The 19,826-nt window shown below is 42.6% G+C and overlaps 1 protein-coding gene across 2 annotated transcripts in view; it reads left to right on the forward strand.

Moving 5' to 3' along the window:
• The window catches only part of Akr1b10 (aldo-keto reductase family 1 member B10), a 30,775-nt gene extending 11,255 nt beyond the window's left edge, over nucleotides 1-19,520 (forward strand). Inside the window, exons 1-10 of one of the 2 annotated variants that reach the window (XM_078040567.1) lie at nucleotides 7,791-7,959; nucleotides 9,264-9,431; nucleotides 10,640-10,756; nucleotides 11,662-11,739; nucleotides 14,809-14,931; nucleotides 15,172-15,278; nucleotides 15,686-15,767; nucleotides 16,670-16,753; nucleotides 17,572-17,654; nucleotides 19,049-19,520. In XM_078040567.1, the coding sequence (XP_077896693.1) occupies nucleotides 7,894-7,959; nucleotides 9,264-9,431; nucleotides 10,640-10,756; nucleotides 11,662-11,739; nucleotides 14,809-14,931; nucleotides 15,172-15,278; nucleotides 15,686-15,767; nucleotides 16,670-16,753; nucleotides 17,572-17,654; nucleotides 19,049-19,091 (951 nt within the window). In that variant the 5' untranslated portion in view covers nucleotides 7,791-7,893 and the 3' untranslated portion in view covers nucleotides 19,092-19,520. Of the gene's footprint in view, nucleotides 1-7,790; nucleotides 7,960-9,263; nucleotides 9,432-10,639; nucleotides 10,757-11,661; nucleotides 11,740-14,808; nucleotides 14,932-15,171; nucleotides 15,279-15,685; nucleotides 15,768-16,669; nucleotides 16,754-17,571; nucleotides 17,655-19,048 lie in introns of those variants that run through there. The other variant, XM_078040568.1, reaches the window with a different exon arrangement.
• Nucleotides 19,521-19,826: the final 306 nt, after the last annotated feature.

Genomic DNA, 19,826 nt, shown 5'->3' on the forward strand with positions numbered 1-19,826 from the left:
TCTCTTTTACTTGAATCAATATGTCTTCTCCTTCCTCTACCATTGTCTGAACTGAAGGCTTTGGACTAAGCAAACCAGATACCAATGCCCACAATGGCAATGTGCCAACTGACAGAGTTCCTGGGCTTTTCTTTTCTATTCTTTTTAAATCTTCACCATGATGGTCCCACTGTGATATATTTAACAACTCCTCCTTAAAAAGCAATGGGCTACATTTTTGTATTGTATCAACTTATGCCCTGACTGCTCTTGATCTTACTGGGATGCCTCCTTCCTCTAACAATTTACTTAACACTCTTTCGGTTTGTTTTTCACTAATTTCTGATCCCATATTTCTATTATAATACAACCCAACAAGATGACACCAAACAAAACCGAGACAGAATGAAATAAAAATGGAACCACAAAAAATAATCATATCAGCCTTTCTATTCTCCTGACATGTGCATCCGTCCTTTCTCCCTATCTGTTCCTCAGACGCAAATAGTTTTTCCTCAGATGTGAGCGGTTTTTCTTCCGCTCACTCATCTCCAGGGACAGGCAACTTAAAACAAAAGTGAAGCAAAACAAAAGAGGAAACTTAGTATGGCTACCCATCCTCTTGCCCTGCCCTCAGGGGCGAGCAGTTTACTTACCCTCAGTCGCTCCCTGTGCGAGCCACCAAATGCTGCAGTCTGGCTGGGCACAATTCAGGAGCCACTTGTCAAAAGAAACTAACTTTATTTTTAGAACTACACACGCCAAATAAAACAGCTCCTCAGGAAAAAACCCTCAGAGCCCAACTGCCACCACCGGCTTCTCACAAGCCTCTCACCCCCAAACCAGTCTCTCTACCTCCCCTAATCCTCCTGCTCTTGAGGCCGATTGGCTGGGTCATGTGGGCGGAGCCAAAGAAGTCCCCCAATGAGCAGCTCCGTGGTCTGAAAGGGCAGGGAAACAGCCCAATGAGCATCACCGCAGAGGAGCCAATCAGCTAGATGTTGCTGAGGCCACTGTGAGCCAATCATCAGCTGGCAGCTGGAAGTTTGCTGGGGCCCCTTTGGCTGTGGCTCTCAACAATCCATCCCATGCCTCTCCATTTATATGAGTAAGTGAAACATATTCTGTCAGCACAGAGAGAAACAATGCAACAAAAGTGCTTTTATGAGTTACACAATTTTATTAAAAAAATTTAAACTATCTCAGCTGGGAATGACACAGCTATTCAGGAGGTGGAGACAGGAGGATCACAAGTTCAAGGCCAGCCTCTTCAATTTAGCAAGACCTTACCTCAAAAGAAGAAAAATTTAAAGGGTGACAGGGGTAGGGGAGAGGCTAGAAGTGTAGTTCAGTGGTTAAGTGCTTGCCTAGCACTCCAAGGCTCTGAATTCAATATACATGACTGAAAAGTGAAAAAAGAAAAAAAAATCTGTACACGAGACTCATAAAGCATGGGTATGGCATAGAACAAGAAGATATCTCTTTCTTGGGGGACTTTAGAAAGTTTTTGGAAGAGTACTAATCTCAGACAGACAGGCGTGGGCTTCCCTTCTCATTACTTCCCAGCTCCAGTTTTGATGGGTCTTACAAGAATGAAGCATCCTCAGAGTTATCAAGGGCCCTACAACCAGAAACTCAAATCACCCCTCTCCTCCTCTAAGTAAGCAACCTCCCCCTGCCCCACACTGCGATTGAACTCAGGGGTGCTCTACCACTGAGACACATTCCCAGCCCTTTTTATTTGTTCATTTAAATTTTGAGACAGGGTCTAGCTAAATTGCCCAGTCTGGGTTTGAACTTGCAATCCTGGGATTTTAGAAGTACACCACCATGCACTGCTAAGACTTTTTTGTTTCTTTTAATCCGGGTAAGTTATATGCTTAGATCCTTCTTCTCTTGAGAGAAATTCAAAGCTAGGAGATTCCACAGTTCATCAAGGAAATAAAACTTCATTTTAAACTAAATGAAATTAAAATTAATTATTGATGGCATGAAGAGAAGCGGGCTGGATGCAATGGCTTCTGGTAGATTACATCGACTTTGGAAAATTTTCTGCTGACACTTGCCTTCTCCTTTATTTCATTTTGACTTCTATTTAATTCAGGATTCAAATCCACTACATTTATTATTTCTTCTCTCTAGGTGTCAGTGGGGCTTGGGGGACACATAGAATGTTGCAGGATGGAAGTGGGGCTGGGCTGTGTCTGCCATCTGTGGGTTGGCTCCCCCTGAAATGTGACTTGTCTATCTGGCCCTTAGATGTGGTCATCCATGTCTACAAGCATCCAAGATGTCCATATCACCATCAAATCCCAAGCCATAGAGCCCCTTCCCTAACCTGAAACTCATCTCTTCTCAATGTGATGAGCAGTCTGTGTACTTTACAGACTTTACAATCCCAACTATGAGGTCTCTGGGGCCTGGCTGGCTCTCTTCCTTCCACCAGCTCCCACAGTAGACATGCACCATGGAGCTTCTCTTCCTACCATGTGCAGAGGCTCATGGGGCATCCGGAGGCTGCCCTGGGACCTGCACACCTGGATGCCTCCTGTTGTCATTGTGATTGTCCTAGGGTCTAGGGCTTCCCTCCAGGACTCCAAGCCTTTGTCCTACCTTCACCCTGGGAAGTGGGGGTGCAGCTCTCCTGTGATCTGGGACTTCCCAACTCAACTGGATATCCCCAGACGTACTCCCATGTTCTTAATCATCTCTACCATGAGATTCTCGATGGTTCTTATTTTCTTACATAATCTTTTATTTTCCTCTTTACAAAGAGCATATATTGCTTTTGTAAGGATAAAAAGTGAAAGCTGGGCATGGTGGAGCAGGCCTGTAATCTTAGCCGCTCAAGAGGCCGAGGCAAGGAGAATCGCTAATTCAAAGCCAGCATTGGCAAGTTAGCTAGGCCCAAAGAAACCCTGCCTCTCAAAACAAAGAAACAAACAAAAAGCGCTGGGGATGTGGCTCAGTGGTTAAGCATCCCTGAGTTCAATCCCTGGTACCAAAGTGAAACAACAAAGATATTGTGTCCGCCGAGCAGACCAAAAAATACCCTGAGACCCATGTCATGTAAAAATTCTCTCCCATGAGAAAAACTCTCTCTCTGCATCCTGCTCTGCACACTCTGCTTTAGAAAAAAAAAAAAAAAGAATGTTACTAACATCTAGACAACCATTCTCTGACAGGGGTACACTGTCCAAGAAAAATGGGAACCAAAAAGAGAACATATTTGCATTGTGTGAGAACCCTGCTTAGAAACACAAATGTTTCTGTTCTCACACAATGCAAAATTGTTCTCTTTTTGGTTCCCATTTTTCTTGGACAGTGTACCCTGTCAGAGAATGGTTGTCTAGATGTTAGTAACCATTCTTTTTTTTTTTTTTTTAAAGAGAGAGTGAGAGAGGAGAGAGAGAGAGATAGAGAGAGAATTTTTAATATTTATTTTTTAGTTCTCGGCGGACACAATATCTTTGTTGGTATGTGGTGCTGAGGATCGAACCCGGGCAGCACGCATGCCAGGCGAGCGTGCTACCGCTTGAGCCACATCCCCAGCCCTAGTAACCATTCTTTAACGTGTACCCAACTGAGGTCGTTTTGACTCCCTTCACCTTCTGCTTCTGATTTTAGGTCTCATGATGTTTGTTTATGGCTTTGAATCATAGCAACAGCCACTTATGATTAATGTGATTTGGGACTATAAAGGTGCGCTCTCAGCCTTGCAGGGAGTTGAAGGGTATAGACTTGCAGTCCGCTCCTTGGCCCTCCAGCTGGTGAATAAAGATGGTTCTGTCTCCTGCTTTAAGATTGACTTGGTGATTTATCCTAATCTCACCATAACATTTTGGAGGCTCCAGCAAGATGATCACTGCAGTGAAGGCTGTGGCTCTCTGGCACACAGGTGTCCCAGATCCTCTGACGCAGAGAGGCGCCCTCCCCTCTCTAGTTGTGGGAGCTCTCTGCTTTGTGAGGGTCTGGACCTCCTGTAGTGACCAACTGGAGCCCACCTATAGAAGCTCTGATATGACTCACATCTGTAATCCAGTGGCTTTAAAGGAGGACAGATCTGCATATGTTGGGAGGTACCTCATTTATTCTTTCCATTTGAGTCGGTTCCTAGTGCCTAATTGTAAATCTTTAGAAGTATATCAGGGGCTCTCCTCTTGTAAAGGTAAAATTTCTAAGCCGCAGAGCCTGAGTTAAAGTGTAAAAGACCAGGCATCCTAAAGTTTCCAAAGTGCAGGGATTGGGTTAAAAAGTAAAAGACTAGGTATTGTTAGAGTCCCTCTGCTACCCCCAAAACCTGTACTCCCTGTAGTTGTTAGGACAATGCTGGAACTGCCCAGTAAATATTTCCACTGACTTTCTGGTTGTTTAATAGCTAAGGGTTCCGAGTTGCTTGGCACGTAGGCATTGCAGGACCTAAACCAATCAGTTTGAATGTGTACCCCACCTAGGAGCACCAATCACTCCTACCTGATTGTTCCCGCCAATGTATGCACTAATCCTGACTCAGGGTTGTTGTTCAATTTTCCCGCGCCTCATGATGATTTGTTCTGATGTATGCAAAGCCCCCCACCCTCTCCAAAAAGTGTACTTAAGCTCCTCTTGAACTCTGCTCTGGGCTCTGGGCTGCTCTCCCTTCTTGAGTGAGCACAGAGTCCCAGCGCGCTGGAATGGATCCCCAATAAATCCCCTTTTGCCAATTGCATGGAGTCAGTCTCTTGGGTGGTCTCTCCCTCCAACGTTTCACCAGACCCTAAACACCCTGACGGTATGTAAAGTGCTTGATTGTAAAGCCTAAAGATATACAAGTGATCCAAATACCTTTGGTTCACGTGGTCAAACAATTAATAAAATGTTAATGTCTATAAAATGTCTAATATCCATTTTTTTCTAGGATTTTTCTTCATCAAGAAAGAGATGGCTGATGCTATTCAATACATTTGTCTGATGTCTTGGTTTTAGAAATAAGTAAATTAGATTTGACATTTGTGAGATTGATCATGGATGTGTTTGTTAGAGATATCTAATTGGTTTACAGAATGAAAGCACTAACTGTTAAATAACATCAAGTATTCTTAACTCCTTCAATTCTATAAATTAACATACTTAAACATTACTGGTGTTTTCATAAATTGGTAAAAATTGCTCTGTGTCATTACTAAAAACATGGTTATTAAGAGTTAAATGTCCCAAAAGGTATAATTCTATAACTGCGTTTCAAATAGAGTACTGTAAATATCATAAAGTATTTCTCCTGCAGGTTTCAAATAGAGTAATTTGTCTAAATTCAGAAATTTACAAGGGTTGCTTCAGAGTGTAAATTTTAAAAAGGGGGTCAAATGATAGGAAAAAAGTTTAAAGATTCTAAATATAAAAAATGTTTCTAGGTAAGAAAGTCTTCATGTGGCGAAGTTATAATGCATCTAAGTAAACAACAGAGGGTCTAATTAAGTGACCAAAAGATCTATATAAATAAAGGGTAAATTTTAAAAGATTTGTGTGTAACCAAGTGTTGCAATGGGCAAAAAGTGCGACTTACGGCAGTCGAGGGGGAGAAATAAAGAATGTTCATGCGCTTCTGCCCTTTTCAATGCTTTATTCACTCAAATCACTGATTACAATTCCACTCTATGGATTCCAGAAAATGACAATCCTTAATGCTAGGCACTGCGATAGATATAATCAATTCACAGCAAACAATTCTAGATTCATTCTGAGCACTGCAAACATGCTTAATCGTGACAGGCTTGTGACAGACATTCCCTCTGTGCGCTAAGCTCAAGTGCCAGGTCTAAAGTCTAAGCCTTAAGGTCCAGCAGATGCACACACACTCAGACGGTGGTGATCAGATCAGGAACCAAGATAGGCTTCTCCTGGGGATCAGATCAGGAACCAAGATAGGCTTCTTCTAGGGTGGAGCTGACGGCTAGCTGAGGAGGTGGTCAAAGAGAGAAGTCCTTTTCTCACCAGGGTCTAGAGGCGGTGAGAACAACGCAGAGGATCAGGCAGATGAGAAGAGTTGGGATGTCAGTCCAGGTCCTCATCAGGCTCTCAGACTTGTGTGCATCGGTGTTGGCTGGCTGAATGTCTGTTCATTTGCTCCATCATTTACACTAAATTTTGGGGCTTCTGACTACCCTTTCAATCCCTATCAGCTGCTACCAGATTTCTCAGTGATGTCATTCGTTCTGAGGTTAAAGCATCTGTTCTCCTGGTCCACACCCTGATTTTCTTGCTTCTCATTTTTTATCAGGGCAAGAGCAATGCCAGAGACTTCACTCAGAGTTTGTCAGGGTGGGGAGAAGTGACTTGTTTACGCCTGAGGGCCATACTGGAGGACTCTGTAGGTGTGCCTGGTGAGACTGCAGGTTTCAAAGTGGAGTTTTTAAAATGGAATTTCTTAGGCTAAGGCCTAAGGCCATCCTTACACTAAGTTGGTTAAAAATAAGTAATATGATCGGTTAAAACTATTCAAGTTTGTTCCCTAAAGTCAAATATTAATGTACTAATTATGTACATCAAATATTAATGTACTAATATAAATCATTTTAATCTTTAATTTAAAATGACAAGGATTTCTTAAAACATTAATTTATTCTTAATATTGTGTCTGTTAAGTTTTATTTTCTAGAACAACTAGTCTTAAGAAATTAAGGTTTGTACAACTGGTTAAACAACAACTGATATTTTAGGGGACTGTACTGTATTACAAAGTCTAAATTTTTCTTTAAGATCTAGACTTGGATAATATAAAACATAAATATAATTATGACACTATTACTCTTCTTTGCATATTAAATATGCTCATATCTTCCAGGTATACAAGTCTTTTAAGAAAAAGGTTTAAAGAAGCATTTTATCAAGTTGGTGTTCTCCAAACTAAAGTTGACTGTAATGGTCGTTTAGACTTATAAGGATAACAGATTTCTATTGGGGATTTAGTTATATCATTAATTGTTTTTTAACCAAACCTAAACCTTAGGTTACTTTTTACAGTTGGATAAATGTAAATGTATTTCTAAAAGTTAACGAGAGCCTAATCAGCAAATTAGTGAGGCCCTAATCAACTCAGTGAGACCCTGTCTTTAAATAAAATATAGAAACAGGATAGAGATGTGGCTTGGGGGGTTGAATGCCCCTGGATTAAATTCTCAGTGAGAGAGAGAGAGAGAGAGAGAGAGAGAGAGAGAGAGAGAGAGAGAGAGAGAGAGAGAGACTGACTTTCCCTTGCCTCAACAAACTATGTCCATCCCTGCCAAAGCCAATAAATCTTTGGAGAATCTTCCATTGTGTGTAACACTTAAGGGTTAACAAACCCTTAAGTGTCAGTCACAAAGTCATTCATAACTTTTTTTTTTTTTTTAACTAGGAACATTTTGCAGGAGTTGTTAATCTGTAATTTACAGCAATCAGGTTTACTATAATAACTTTTTTCTTTTGCCAGGCATCCTGGCACTCTCCTGTAATCCCAGCCACTCTGGAGGCTGAGAATCGCAAGTTCAAAGCCAGTCTCAGCAATTTAGGGAGTCCCTAAGCAATTAAGGGAGATCCTGTCTCAAATGAAAAGGACTGGGGATGTGGCTCAGTGGTTAAGCGCCTCTGGGTTCAAACCCTAGTACCAATATAAATAAATAAAATAATAAATAAGAAGAATTCTTTTTTTCCTCAATTCTGGAAGTTGAAGCCAGGACTTCATGCAAACCCAGGCAAGCACTCTGCCTCTGAGGTTTGCCCCCAGCAACAGCAATTAATTTTACAAAAGAACTTCCTGTTCTAGTGTCTGCCCTTGGCTCTGGCTCCTCCCCTTGGGCCAGGGCCAGCCTCCCTAACCAGGATTTAAAGCGACTGTGAGCCTCATTACGGGGACGCCAGACATCTATTTGCTCTCTCAAAGCCATTTCTGCACCAACCATGGCCACCTTCGTGGAGCTCAGCACTAAAGCCAAGATGCCCATTTTGGGTCTGGGCACCTGGAAGGTAAATATGCAAATTTTAGGAGGCCTGCTTCCCTCCAGGGTTGTCTGAATACTTTTCTCTGTAGTCAGTTGGGGCAGGGGCTTAAAGAGGTGAAATTCAGCCCTAGAGCTGAATTTCTCTGGGCTGATGGAGGCTGGAAGGTTAGACTGGCTTTTCTGGGCAGGGTGAGTGCTTCACTAGCGAGTATCAAGTTTCCAGCACAAGTTGGACTTACTAAAAAAAGAAAGAGGGGAAGAAAGAAAGAAAAAGAACAAGGCAGCTACTCTCAGCAGTCTCTTTCTTCTAAAACACTGCTTAGTTCTGGGACATGCAGAGAGGGGCTCAGCATTTCTTGGCCTTGGGTTTGGTGATGGCTGAGTGATTGCGAGGACCCAGAGCTCTAATAAGGAGGGCTCGGGGTGTAGTACAGTGGTAGAGCGCCCTGAGTTCAATATCCAGTAACTTAACAAAACAACTCTGACCCAACCCAGGCTACAGAATCAATATTTGCTTTACTGAGATCCCCAGTGGTTGACATGCTCATTAAACTCTGAGAAGTACTGGGATCACAGACAGCCTCGGTCATCACAGAGTCAGGAGCGAAGGTCCCACTCTGGCTGTGTTATTGTCAGCAGGCAAAATGCCAAAACCACATCCCTCAGGAAGCAGATTCAACCGGCCTCTCTTGGAATTTTAACTCTGCCTTTTTTTTTTTTTTTTTAACCATTTCCCTCAATGCTGACATCACCCTAGCTACTTTCCAAGATCCATCTTTGGAACCCTTCTCTCCTCATGGCTCATCTTGCTGAGTCATTCCTCTGTGTCTCTCTCTTTCTTTCTTTTCTTCTTTTTTTTTTTTTTTTTTTTTGATACTCAGGTCGTTCTACCACTGGTCTATATCCCCAGCCATTTTGACTTTTTATTTTGAGACCAGGTCTTGCTAAGTTGCTGAGGCTAGCCTTGAACTTGTGCTCTTCCTGCCTCTGCCTCCCGGGTCACCTCCTGGCTCACTGGGATTACAGGTGTGCACCATCACACCTGACCTCTTGAGTTACTTCAGGTCTAGTTTTCAGCCTGGCTTTGAGAACACTGAAGTGGAAGCTATCCATATTTTCCAGCAACTGGAGATACTTCAGGACTTAACCTGAATTACAGAGGAATTGGCTTTTAGGTAGGATAGGGCTCCAGGTCACAATCATAAAATTAATTAATTTGTTTTTCTTTTGAAAAGTTTTCCAAAGTGAGTTTTATTCCCTGTTTTCCCCTGGCAAATGGGACCTAGATTTGGAGGAAAAGTGTCTGATGGCCTTTTCTGTGCCTTTTAGTCTCCCCCGAACAAAGTCAAAGAAGCCGTGAAGGTGGCCATTGATGCAGGCTATCGCCACATAGACTGCGCCTACGTCTATCAGAATGAGAATGAGGTGGGAGAAGCCATCCAAGAGAAGATCCAGGAGAAGGTGGTGAAGCGGGAGGACCTCTTTATTGTGAGCAAGGTACGTATGGCCCATTTGGTGGGAGGACTGGACTTCAAGGCAGGCAGAAGTATGTGGATGTGGTCAGTGCCAAGAACCCTCCCAGCCTTTCCTCTATGTCCATGTTAACCCCAGCTCTCTTCATGTGGGCCTTTATTTCGTCCCTCAATACAACATCCACACGAGTACTGACATGTGAAAGACACTGCCATAGTCCCACCCACCTGAGTGGGGCTGGCTCCAGTGCCCTGTCTTCCCTGTTTTCTATCAATGGGATCCCTCTGCCCAGTGACGATCAGAGGCTAAGGGTGCAAACAGTGATGGATCCTGACGCCAGACCTTCAGCACTGTGGTCTCAATGGGTGTTGCACTGAGGTTCTTAGTCAGAGGGTTTTGGAAAATGGTGGGAGCATTTTTTATTATCATTTAGAGATTTCTTTTTATTTCAAGCCAGTAAAAACTGTGTTATAAAGTGTATAACAAAGAAGGAAAGGGATAATTGTTACATGAAGGAGTTGAAACCTGCTGGATCCATATTAGAAGCAATTCGCTAAAAAATCTGTAGTTCCAGGCCCTTGGAAAATGCTTCTGGTAGGATAAATAGATTAGCTGTAGGCAGGGCCCCATCTGAAAAAATTCCTTATCAAATCATCAGTTGGGGCCTGATAGACTTGAAGATACGGGTGTATAGAATAAGGGAACATGTGCTTGAAATGTAAAAGCTAATCACAATTCCTACCCTCAGCTGAGAGCCAAGGAAGGGAATAACACAGCTACAAAAATATTTAATTAGTGGCCAAATATTTTAACCAATGTCAGAAACAGATAGAATGTTGAGAGTGTGAAAAAATAAATTGGCCTGATATCACAGTGTCTAGGCCCGAAATTCCAGAGACTTAGGAGGCTGAAACAGAAGGATCACAAATTCAAGGCCAGCCTCATCAGTTTAGCCAGATCCTGTCTCAAAATAAAGTATAAAAAGGGCTGCGATGTAGCTCAGTGGTACAGCATCCCTGGGTTCAATCCCTACTACCAAAATAAATAAATTGTGCTCATCTCAGGAAATACAGACTTGGGTGAGGACTTTGTGTGCTGGGTCACTGTCTTAACCACCTTAGTTATAAACGACCTGTTCTCAGGATGGATCATGCAAATCACAAAGCAGGGAGAGTGAGTGTGGTACAGCCTCTCTCTCCCCAGTCCTCAGGCCTTGCTGTCTCCCCCTGCAGTTGTGGTGCACCTTCTTTGAGAGGAAGCTTGTGAAGGAAGCCTGTCGGAAGACCCTCAAGGATCTGAAACTGGACTATCTGGATGTCTATCTTATTCATTGGCCCCAGGGATTTCAGGTTTGAACTACTCCTGAGCAGATAGATGCCAGAAAATAACTGTGCCAGGATGGGGGTATCCAGTGGACAGGAGTTCTTGTGCAGAGCAGGAAGGTGCTGGTCTGGAAGAGAGGCCTAGATGACACGTGGCCACTGAGGTAGGCACGTGCTTAAGTTTTCTTGCAGTTGCATCTGAGAGACACAGTGATTTCTGGCAACCCAAATAAGCTGCAACTGCCATGTGGCCTTTGTCTTGATTGTGTGCCTGGAGTCCCGCCCCCCGCCAGGAGAACTCTTGGGATACTCTTGCATAACATTATCTCAGGGCTCAACACTCCTGTTAATCAAAGCACACCCTGGGAGTGGCATCTTGGAGAAAAGACCAAGTGTGGTGATACTGAAAGGTAGCCATTTCTCACTAAATAAATAGACTCTGCTTCTGCCCTGCTCCTGGAGGTGAGAGGGACATGAATTCCCAGCCTCTTCCCTCATGGTCAGCTAGGTGATGTGGTAGGCCACCCAGGCTCCCAGAGGCTGTGAGGACAGAAGTGAGTTAACATCTTCCCTAGGTAAACCATACCTTGAGATCCAACCCTTGTATATTGACCTTGAAATTAATGTTTACCTCCAAGTTTATCCGGGGTCTGATAATATAAAGTTAATGTCCATGGTGATAATGATGGCTTCTAGAATATTCTAATGATGGATTGAAAAATCAATCCAGTAGTTTATAAAATGTAAGAGTTTCCATGCCACAATAGATTGCTGGGGGATGTGGCTCGGTGATTGAGGGTTCCTGAGTACTCTAGTACCCTGCCCACCCCACCCCCGCCAAAAAAAGTAGAAATCAGGATCTGGAAACCTTGTTCAACAGGACCACATATCCAGATGCATATTACAATAAGCTTTTTATTCTCCTTTTACAGGCTGGGAAGGACTTATTCCCCAAAGATGATAAAGGCAACAACCTCATCAGTAAAGAAACATTCTTGGATGCCTGGGAGGTAGGTTCCAGTTTCTTGTAAGTGTGTTGGGAGAAAAAAAATTTCCCTCGGTCATGGATGAAACTCCATGAAGGAGCTCTGCTGCGTTGTGTCTAACTCCACCACTGTTATCCTCCAGTTTTTCTCACTCCTTCCTTATCACCTTTGGATTCAGAGTCCATCTGACATGATTTACATTTTCAAGGCTAAAACTGTGTTCTCAAATGAGATTATAGATATAATGTACCCTAATTTGGGGGATACACGTGCTATTCCAAAGCCATGGGAGGAAATTTTAAAAAGACATTTTGACTTGAGTTTGTAGGTGTTAGCTGAGTAACCTTGGATCAGTTATTTAACTCCTGAAATATTCAGTTTCTTATTTTTTAAAAATACTATAGTTAGGTGGGTGCGGTGGCACACTCCTGTAATCCCCGCAACTCAGGAGGTTAAGGCAGGATGATGGCAAGTTCAAGGCTAGCCTCAGAAAATTAGCAAGACCCTAAGCAATTTAGAGAGACCCTGTTTTGTTGCAAAATAAAAAATAAAACAGAGCTTGGGGTGTGGATCAGTGGTCAAGTGCCCCTGCGTTCAATTCCCAGTACCAATAAATAAATAAATTCCTTAATTAAATAAAATAAAAAGGACTGGGGATGTAGCTCAGTGGTAAAGCACCCCTGGGTTTAATCTCTGTGTGTGTGTGTGTACACACTGATACATGTCCTCAAGATATGATAAAGATTAAGGTAGCCAACATGCTAGGAACTTTAATCGTGGTCAATTTAACCATCTAACCATAAGAGGGAGTGTTACTAGGGAGAGTTACCTTTCCCACTTACAAATTATATGATTGAGATCTAGGAAAGTTGTTAACTTGTCGGGTCATGGAGCAAGTGTGTGGCAGAGCTGGGATTGACTCAGGACTCAGGTCTCTTCTAAGAAGTTCAACTACATTGGTCTTTAGCAGACTGCTTGGTAAAAAGTGAACACATATCATTCAAACATAAGGGAAAAGGAGTGCCCCACTTCCTAGATCCAATAATGACCTCATTCACATAATTTGTGTCTAAAATTAAATTAAGGCATGAAAGGTTTTCTGAAGTTTTTTTTTTTTTTGAAACGATCATGTGCTCTTGCAAATGCCAGCAGAGAACAAGTGAATGAACAAGTCATAAATGAATAGTGACAAAGGGTTTCAGGGATCATATTGTTCTATCATCTGAGTGGGACACATTTCCTTAGTTTGTGCTGTTTTTTACCACTTAAAATAGGTTAAAACTGTCCTAGCCTGGAATTGATATGATAAATTAAGTGTAAAGTTTTTATTTTATTTTGAGACAGAGTCTCACTGTTTGTTCAGAAATGTTTACCCATGAGCACAGCTTTCTTGCTTTGAACCTCAGCAACCAGCAATAAGAAAATTTAGATAGCAAAAATGATGTGATATCAGGAAAAGGATAATGAAGCAGGAAAACTATCACTTTATAATGACAAGGTTGGCAATCCTGGAAATACACTTGAAAGGAATTATCTTTGACAAGCAAATCATTAAATTTGCCTGCTAACAGCAGAAAGCTTGTTACTTGGAAGTATGGGAAAAAACTATCCGAATTTCTGTGTGTGGTTTTTAAAGACTGTCCTCAACCTCTGAGTTGTACATGAAAAGAAAAAGAAAAAAACCTCCCAAAACTATTGGTTGTTGCCACCTGTAGTATTGCCATTGGATTTTCTCAGCAGGGATATGCCATTTATAGTTCATTTCTGCAAGCAATGCTTTCTGTAATTAAGAGCCATACCAAATTATGGAAAATCTCATATCGCAGGGCTGGACATGCCTGTTAATAATGTGACTCAGGAGGTTGAGGAAGGAGGATTGCAAATTGGAAGCCAGCCTTAGCAATTTAGTGAGGCCATAAGCAACTTAGTGAGACTCTGTCTCAAAATAAAATAAAAAGGGCTGGGGATGTTGCTCAGTGATTAACTACTCCTGAGCTTTACCCAGTACCAAAAAACATAATAATATCTAAGAAGCGTGAGACTATATGTAGAAGTAAATCAATTTTACTTTGGGGAAAATCTTAGGAAGATGTCAATTTGTCATAATATCCAAACCTTCTTCTATAATTAAATATAAATCTATGTACCAAGTGGAAGAACACCATGAATGTACAAGCTGTGAGCTGGAACCCAGGGGCACTTTACTACTTAGCCACATCCCTAGTCCTTTCTCTCTTTCTTTCTTTCTTTCTTTCTTTCTTTCTTTCTTTCTTTCTTTCTTTCTTTCTTTCTTTCTTTCTCTCTCTCTCTCTCTCTCTCTCTCTCTCTCTCTCTCTCTCTCTTTCTTTCTTTTTCTTTCTTTCTTTCTTGATTCAACCCAGGGTTGTTTAACCACTGAGCCACATCACCAGCCCTTTTCTGCATTTTATTTAGAGACAAGGTCTTGCTAAGTTGCCTAGGGCCTTGCTAAGTTGCTAAGGCTGGCTTTGAATTTGGGATCCTCCTATGTCAGCTTCCTGAGCTGTTGGGATTACAGGTATACGCCACCATGCCCAGACCTTTTAATTTTTTATTTTTAGACAGGGTCTTGCTAAGTTGCTGAGGATCCTGCTAAACTGCTGAGGCTGGCCTTGAACCTGGCAACCTCCTGCCTCAGCTTCTGGAGTCATTGGGATTATAAGTGTTGTATTCTTCTTTAATGACCTTTCAAGGCATTATCTAACCACATAAATACTTGTTTGACATAGTCACTAAAATATACTTATTAAGCCTGAAACTTCAAGAATAGATACTATTTTCTCTTTGCTAATGACAAAATTGTGGCCATAAAAAGAAATTTGAATTCTAGTTAACTGTAGAAAAATATCAACATATTTGTTTTCTTGCCACAAGATACATTCTGTTTGAGGAAGTTTTCAGGTTTAATGATATAATGAACAATATAGTGGTTTATGTGAATGGGCTCAAAATGAAAATTTTGGCAAGACTCACAAAATAGCCTGAGATTTCAGCATTCATTTTTGCATTAAATTAAGTGCATTAATTTGATAGGTCAACTTTGTCATATATATTCACCATTCCTTTTCATTGCAGGTCATGGAGGAGCTGGTGGATGAGGGGTTGGTGAAAGCTCTTGGTGTTTCCAACTTCAACCACTTCCAGATTGAAAAGATCTTGAATAAGCCTGGACTCAAATATAAACCAGTGACTAACCAGGTAAATTCTATTCAATGAAAGGGTCCTGCCCTATTACTTCTTAACATTAGGAGGCAAGTCCAATGCTATATACTGAGTCTAGTCTCAGGGATCAGTGGTAATGATGCTTTCAGGGTGGTGGGAGACAGATCTCAGGGTCTGGTTTAGTAAGTCTGTCAATATATTGTGTGTAGAACTTTCTGTGAACCATTCAAAATGCAAGCAAACTTTTCTGATGATGGAGATTGTTCATACTTGCAGGTCGAGTGCCACCCATACCTCACCCAGGAGAAACTGATCCAATATTGCCATTCTAAGGGCATCACTGTCACAGCCTACAGCCCCCTGGGCTCTCCAGATAGACCTTGGTGAGGCTTCTGAGGGGTGGGTCTTTGTCTTAGTACTCTTAAAAATATTACTTTATAACTGGTTGAGTTTCGTATGAATCTGTAAGTCACCAGAAAGAAAAATGTGTCTAAGGCAATGTGCTTAACCCCTCCAAATGGGATTATGGTGGGAAAGAATGGGAGTTTAAAAAGAAAGTGCAACACTTCTGACCCTCTGAGAATACTCCAGTGCTAGACCAGCCTTGGTGAAATGCTGAGGCTCCAGAGCCCGTGGATGGACTGGCTCATGGGAAAGACACAGAGCTTCTGGGTTTCTCCTGTTGGTGTCCCAAATGGAGAAGGCTCTGATGCCCAGCCTCGAGATTGACATTGCTTATGCATTTGGTAACCATGGTGACTATTCATAACAGCTAACTTTCTGCCTCTAGGGCTAAACCAGAAGACCCTTCACTATTGGAGGACCCTAAGATCAAGGAGATTGCTGCCAGGCACAAAAAATCCCCGGCCCAGGTACAACGTGGGGTTTTTGCTTTTTCTCTTTCTCCAGCAATCCATTCATTCTACAGTCTTCTGTTTTATTCCTTGTATTGTCTTCATTTGACTCATTAGAGGGGAGGGAAACAGGAAGTGAAGCACACTCATGTGCCTTCTTGGAAGTCTTGTTAGGACCCCCAGGAAATACAGTGGGTGTCAGTGAAACAAGGTTTGTTAGTCAGCTTTCTGTTGTTGAGAAAATCAACGGAAAGGAGAAAAGATTTATTTTGGCTCAGGGTTTCAATATTTCAGTCTGTGGTCATTCGGCCTCATCACTTTGGGCCTTGGTGAGCCATGTATGGGCCAGGTGTGGTGGAGCAAAGGTGCTTACATCATAGGTGCGGGGAGAATGAGAGGGAGTGAGAGAGAGGGAGAGAAAGAGAGAGAGAGAGACCCTTCAAACAAAGGCCAGTGACCTACCTCTTCCAACTAGGTTCACAGCTCTCTGAAGTTTCCACCACCTCCAAATAGTGCCACACTTGGGGACCAAGCCTTCAATCCATGAGCCTTTGGGGGTATTCCAGGTCCAAACTCTAACACAAGTGTGGCCTCTGTCTATTGGCTTCCTACCAAGTTGTCTAGATGAACCACAGAGAATGGTTTTGGGTTCATATGCCGTCTATACCACATCTCAGCCTTATGACCTCTAAGGGCACCTTCATTTCTAAACAAGGAAAACCGTAGGGTTTTCCCATAACCTGCTAGTTAGGGAGGGAAGGGGAGAAGTGGCCAGTGTCTCTAATAGTTAAGCACTTGGTCCAACATTCACTGTTGTAGCTAAAGCCTCAGTGAGCTACAGAGATATTTTATTTTTCCTTTTTCTGGGAGAGGGGGGTCCTTGTGGACAAGTAGAAATATGAAGTCCTCTTTCTTCACAGGTTCTGATCCGGTTCCATATCCAGAGGAATGTGGTAGTGATCCCCAAGTCTGTGACTCCAGAACGTATTCTCGAGAACTTTCAGGTGAGATCCTACCTGATCATCTGCTATTCCCCAGTGGAGGGGGCGGCAAGGGGGACTCTCTCTCCAGGTTTTTCATCTCATCCCTGTGTATTAGTGGCTCCCGCCATCTTCTCCACTCTTAGGTCAGGAATCTGGCCTCAGAGCTGAGAGAAATGGTCACAGGATGTGCTAGGGCAGTGACAGGAGAAGCCCTGTCAGATCTGAGCCCACTGAGAAGGTTCCTAGATGCCCTTGAGCAGTCAGGTCATGGGCCACCCGAGAGACCACCTAGCAGCAGACGAGAGATGGACTGTACTTGAAGAACTGTCCTTCTAGAAGAACCTATGTGAACAGGATGCCGTATAAACTGAGGTTTAATACCTACAAGTCTGCTATCCCTCCTTTGGGCACATTACACCCTATAAATACTGCAGAGTCTGGGGGGGAAGGGAGAAATGGTTGTGGGGCAGAAAAAGAGATTGGGGATCTAAGCCAAGGACACTTTATCACTGAGCTATATCCCCAGCCTCCCTCACTTTTTTAAGAGGGGGGTCTTGCTAAATTGCCCAGGCTGACCTTAAACTTGGTTTCCTCCTGTCTCAGTCTCCCAAGTAGCTAGAAGTTATGGCACGTACCACCACATCTAGCTAAATACCACAGTCTTTGTGTGGGGCCCAATTTAGAGAAAAATTTATATCCACTTGACATACAAAGGACATCTGGACTCCTGTGGCCAGTTTGTGCTACAGATATGAGCTTACTCCCTGCTAAAATAACTGGAGATCTCAAATCCCAGGAATTGTCTTGCCAAGGATGTTTTGGAATTCTTTCCTTTCCAGGTCTTTGACTTCAAATTGAGTGATGAAGAGATGGCGACCTTACTCAGCTTCAACAGAAACTTTAGGATCTGTCTCCTGGCTGAGTAAGTGTCAATGGGTTAATAAGAAAGATCATGGGGTTTTGTTTGTTGTTGTTTGTTTTGAAGAGGTAGAGGATTAGCTGGAAACATAGGAAGGCAGCCGCATCTATATTTGTCTTTTAATACTATTTTCTTGTTGTTTTTGAGTACCCCTGTTGGAGTCCTGGGGAATCATTCTGGAAAGACATATTTCTAATTGCTGCTCATTGTCTGAACTTCTGAATGTAGAGCTAGAATTTCAAGAGAAGAGGTGTCATTGCTCTGTAGGAGGCAGAAGTTTCCATTCATTCATTCACTCAGCAGTTTACTGGTCATCTACATTTTCTAGGTGTTTGGGAGATCACACTTTGTACGAAGTTCCTGCTGCCACAGTCTTAAATTCTAGTTAGGGAGAACAAAAGAAACTCAATATATATGTCAGATAGTAACAAACTGTACTGGAAAATAAAGAAGGGTAAAGGGGTATAGGAAGAGGTGGGTCCTGGGGAGGTTGGTACTTAATATTGAGTAGGTGAGGGAAGGTTTTGCTGATAAAATGACAGTTGAGCAGAAACCTGAAGAAAGTAAAAAATAAGCCATGTGGATTTTGGGAAGAAGAGCGTTTTGGGCAGTGAAAGCAGCAATTTCAAGGGCCTTGAGGTGAGAATGTGTTTGGAGCATTTGAATAGAGAGGGCAGTGAGGCTGGAGTGGAATGGATGACAGGAAGAGTAGGAGGGATGAGGCTGGAGAGAGGTGTCCAGGCTCAGAGCAGACACAGAGGGCATAAACCATGAGAGGGACTTTCATTTTAGCTCTGAGCTGAGAAACCATTGGAGGATTTTGAACCAAGGGCTGGCAGGATTTGACTTAACACGTTTATGATGCCATTAGACATCTAAGAGGGAATGTCAAATACAGAGTTGGACTGGAGGATTCAGGAGTAAACCTACCTGGCTTCTCCTCCCAGCCCCACTATTTACTTACCAGCTGTGTGGTAGCTTCATCAAGTTGGCTTCTGTATCTACAAAATACAGAGGGTAGTAGTAATTACAGCAAACATCTATGGAATGTTGGCTCAGAATGTACCGGGGATCCTAAGTCCTTTACCTGTGTTGTTAAGTCAAGCATCAATTCCACTGTTATTCCCAACTCTCAGTGTTGTGAGAATGAATTGACAACACTTGTAAGGGGCAGGCCTGGTGGAAGCCATTGAATTATGATTTCATTCTGGTGCCCTGGTCACCTACTTACTTGCCTGCCTGCTTTTCTTAAATACCTCTCCCACTGATTTGAAGGAAGGTCAAGGTATGAGCTCCCTGCTTGGGGGAAGGTGGCTGAGGGAGCATCAGAGAAGACTGGATTGTTAGACCACAGTTGCTGCTTTTGTGGAACATATTCTCTCTGCTTGTTTCTGCAGCCAGGCTAATTTGCCGGACTACCCCTACAATGCCGATTACTGAAGCTGAATCTCCTGATGAGACACCTGGTGGATTCTTTCTCTTCACTGAAGTGGAATTTGCTCTCCCTGAGGCCCATTTTAACTAAATTTATATGAAATTATATTGTGCTTGATCTTGTCAGAATCTAGGCAAAATTAGAAAAAAATTATTAGTGCCTTATAATTGTACATAATGGTCCCTGCATGCAACATTCGTTGCTCAATCTCCTTCCCAGAACTGTCTTCTCTTCCTCCCTCCCCCTAAGCAAGGTTTTATTTAGATCCATATGTTGAACCAAGGAAAGACTTATCACAGGGAAGTATGACTCAGATGAGCAAATGACTATTTCTTCCACTTATTTGATCTGAACAAATGTTTGTTAAACAACAGGGTCTCTGCTACCATTGAGGATGCAAAAATAAAAATAATGAAAAAAAATAATGAAAGTAATCAACGTGTACTGAAAGTTCACTGTGCACCCATACACCTTGAAGTGCTTTTCCTCTCTGTGAGCTCACTGAATTCAACTTTCATTATTCTGGTTTTTCAGAAGAGGAAATGGAGGCTCAGGGAGGTCTGGGAACCTGCTCAAGGCAACCCGGGTAGTAAGTGGCTGAACCAAGTTTCCTTTTTACCCCTAGCACAGGGGATTGAACTCAGGGGGCACTCTACCAAAGAGCTATATCTCCAGCCCTTTTTGTTTTGAGACTGAGACTAAGTTGCCAAGGCTGACCTCAAACTTGCATTCCTCCTGCT

Source organism: Ictidomys tridecemlineatus, chromosome 2 (assembly GCF_052094955.1).
Source record: "Ictidomys tridecemlineatus isolate mIctTri1 chromosome 2, mIctTri1.hap1, whole genome shotgun sequence".
In the NCBI taxonomy this organism is placed as follows: domain Eukaryota; kingdom Metazoa; phylum Chordata; class Mammalia; order Rodentia; family Sciuridae; genus Ictidomys; species Ictidomys tridecemlineatus.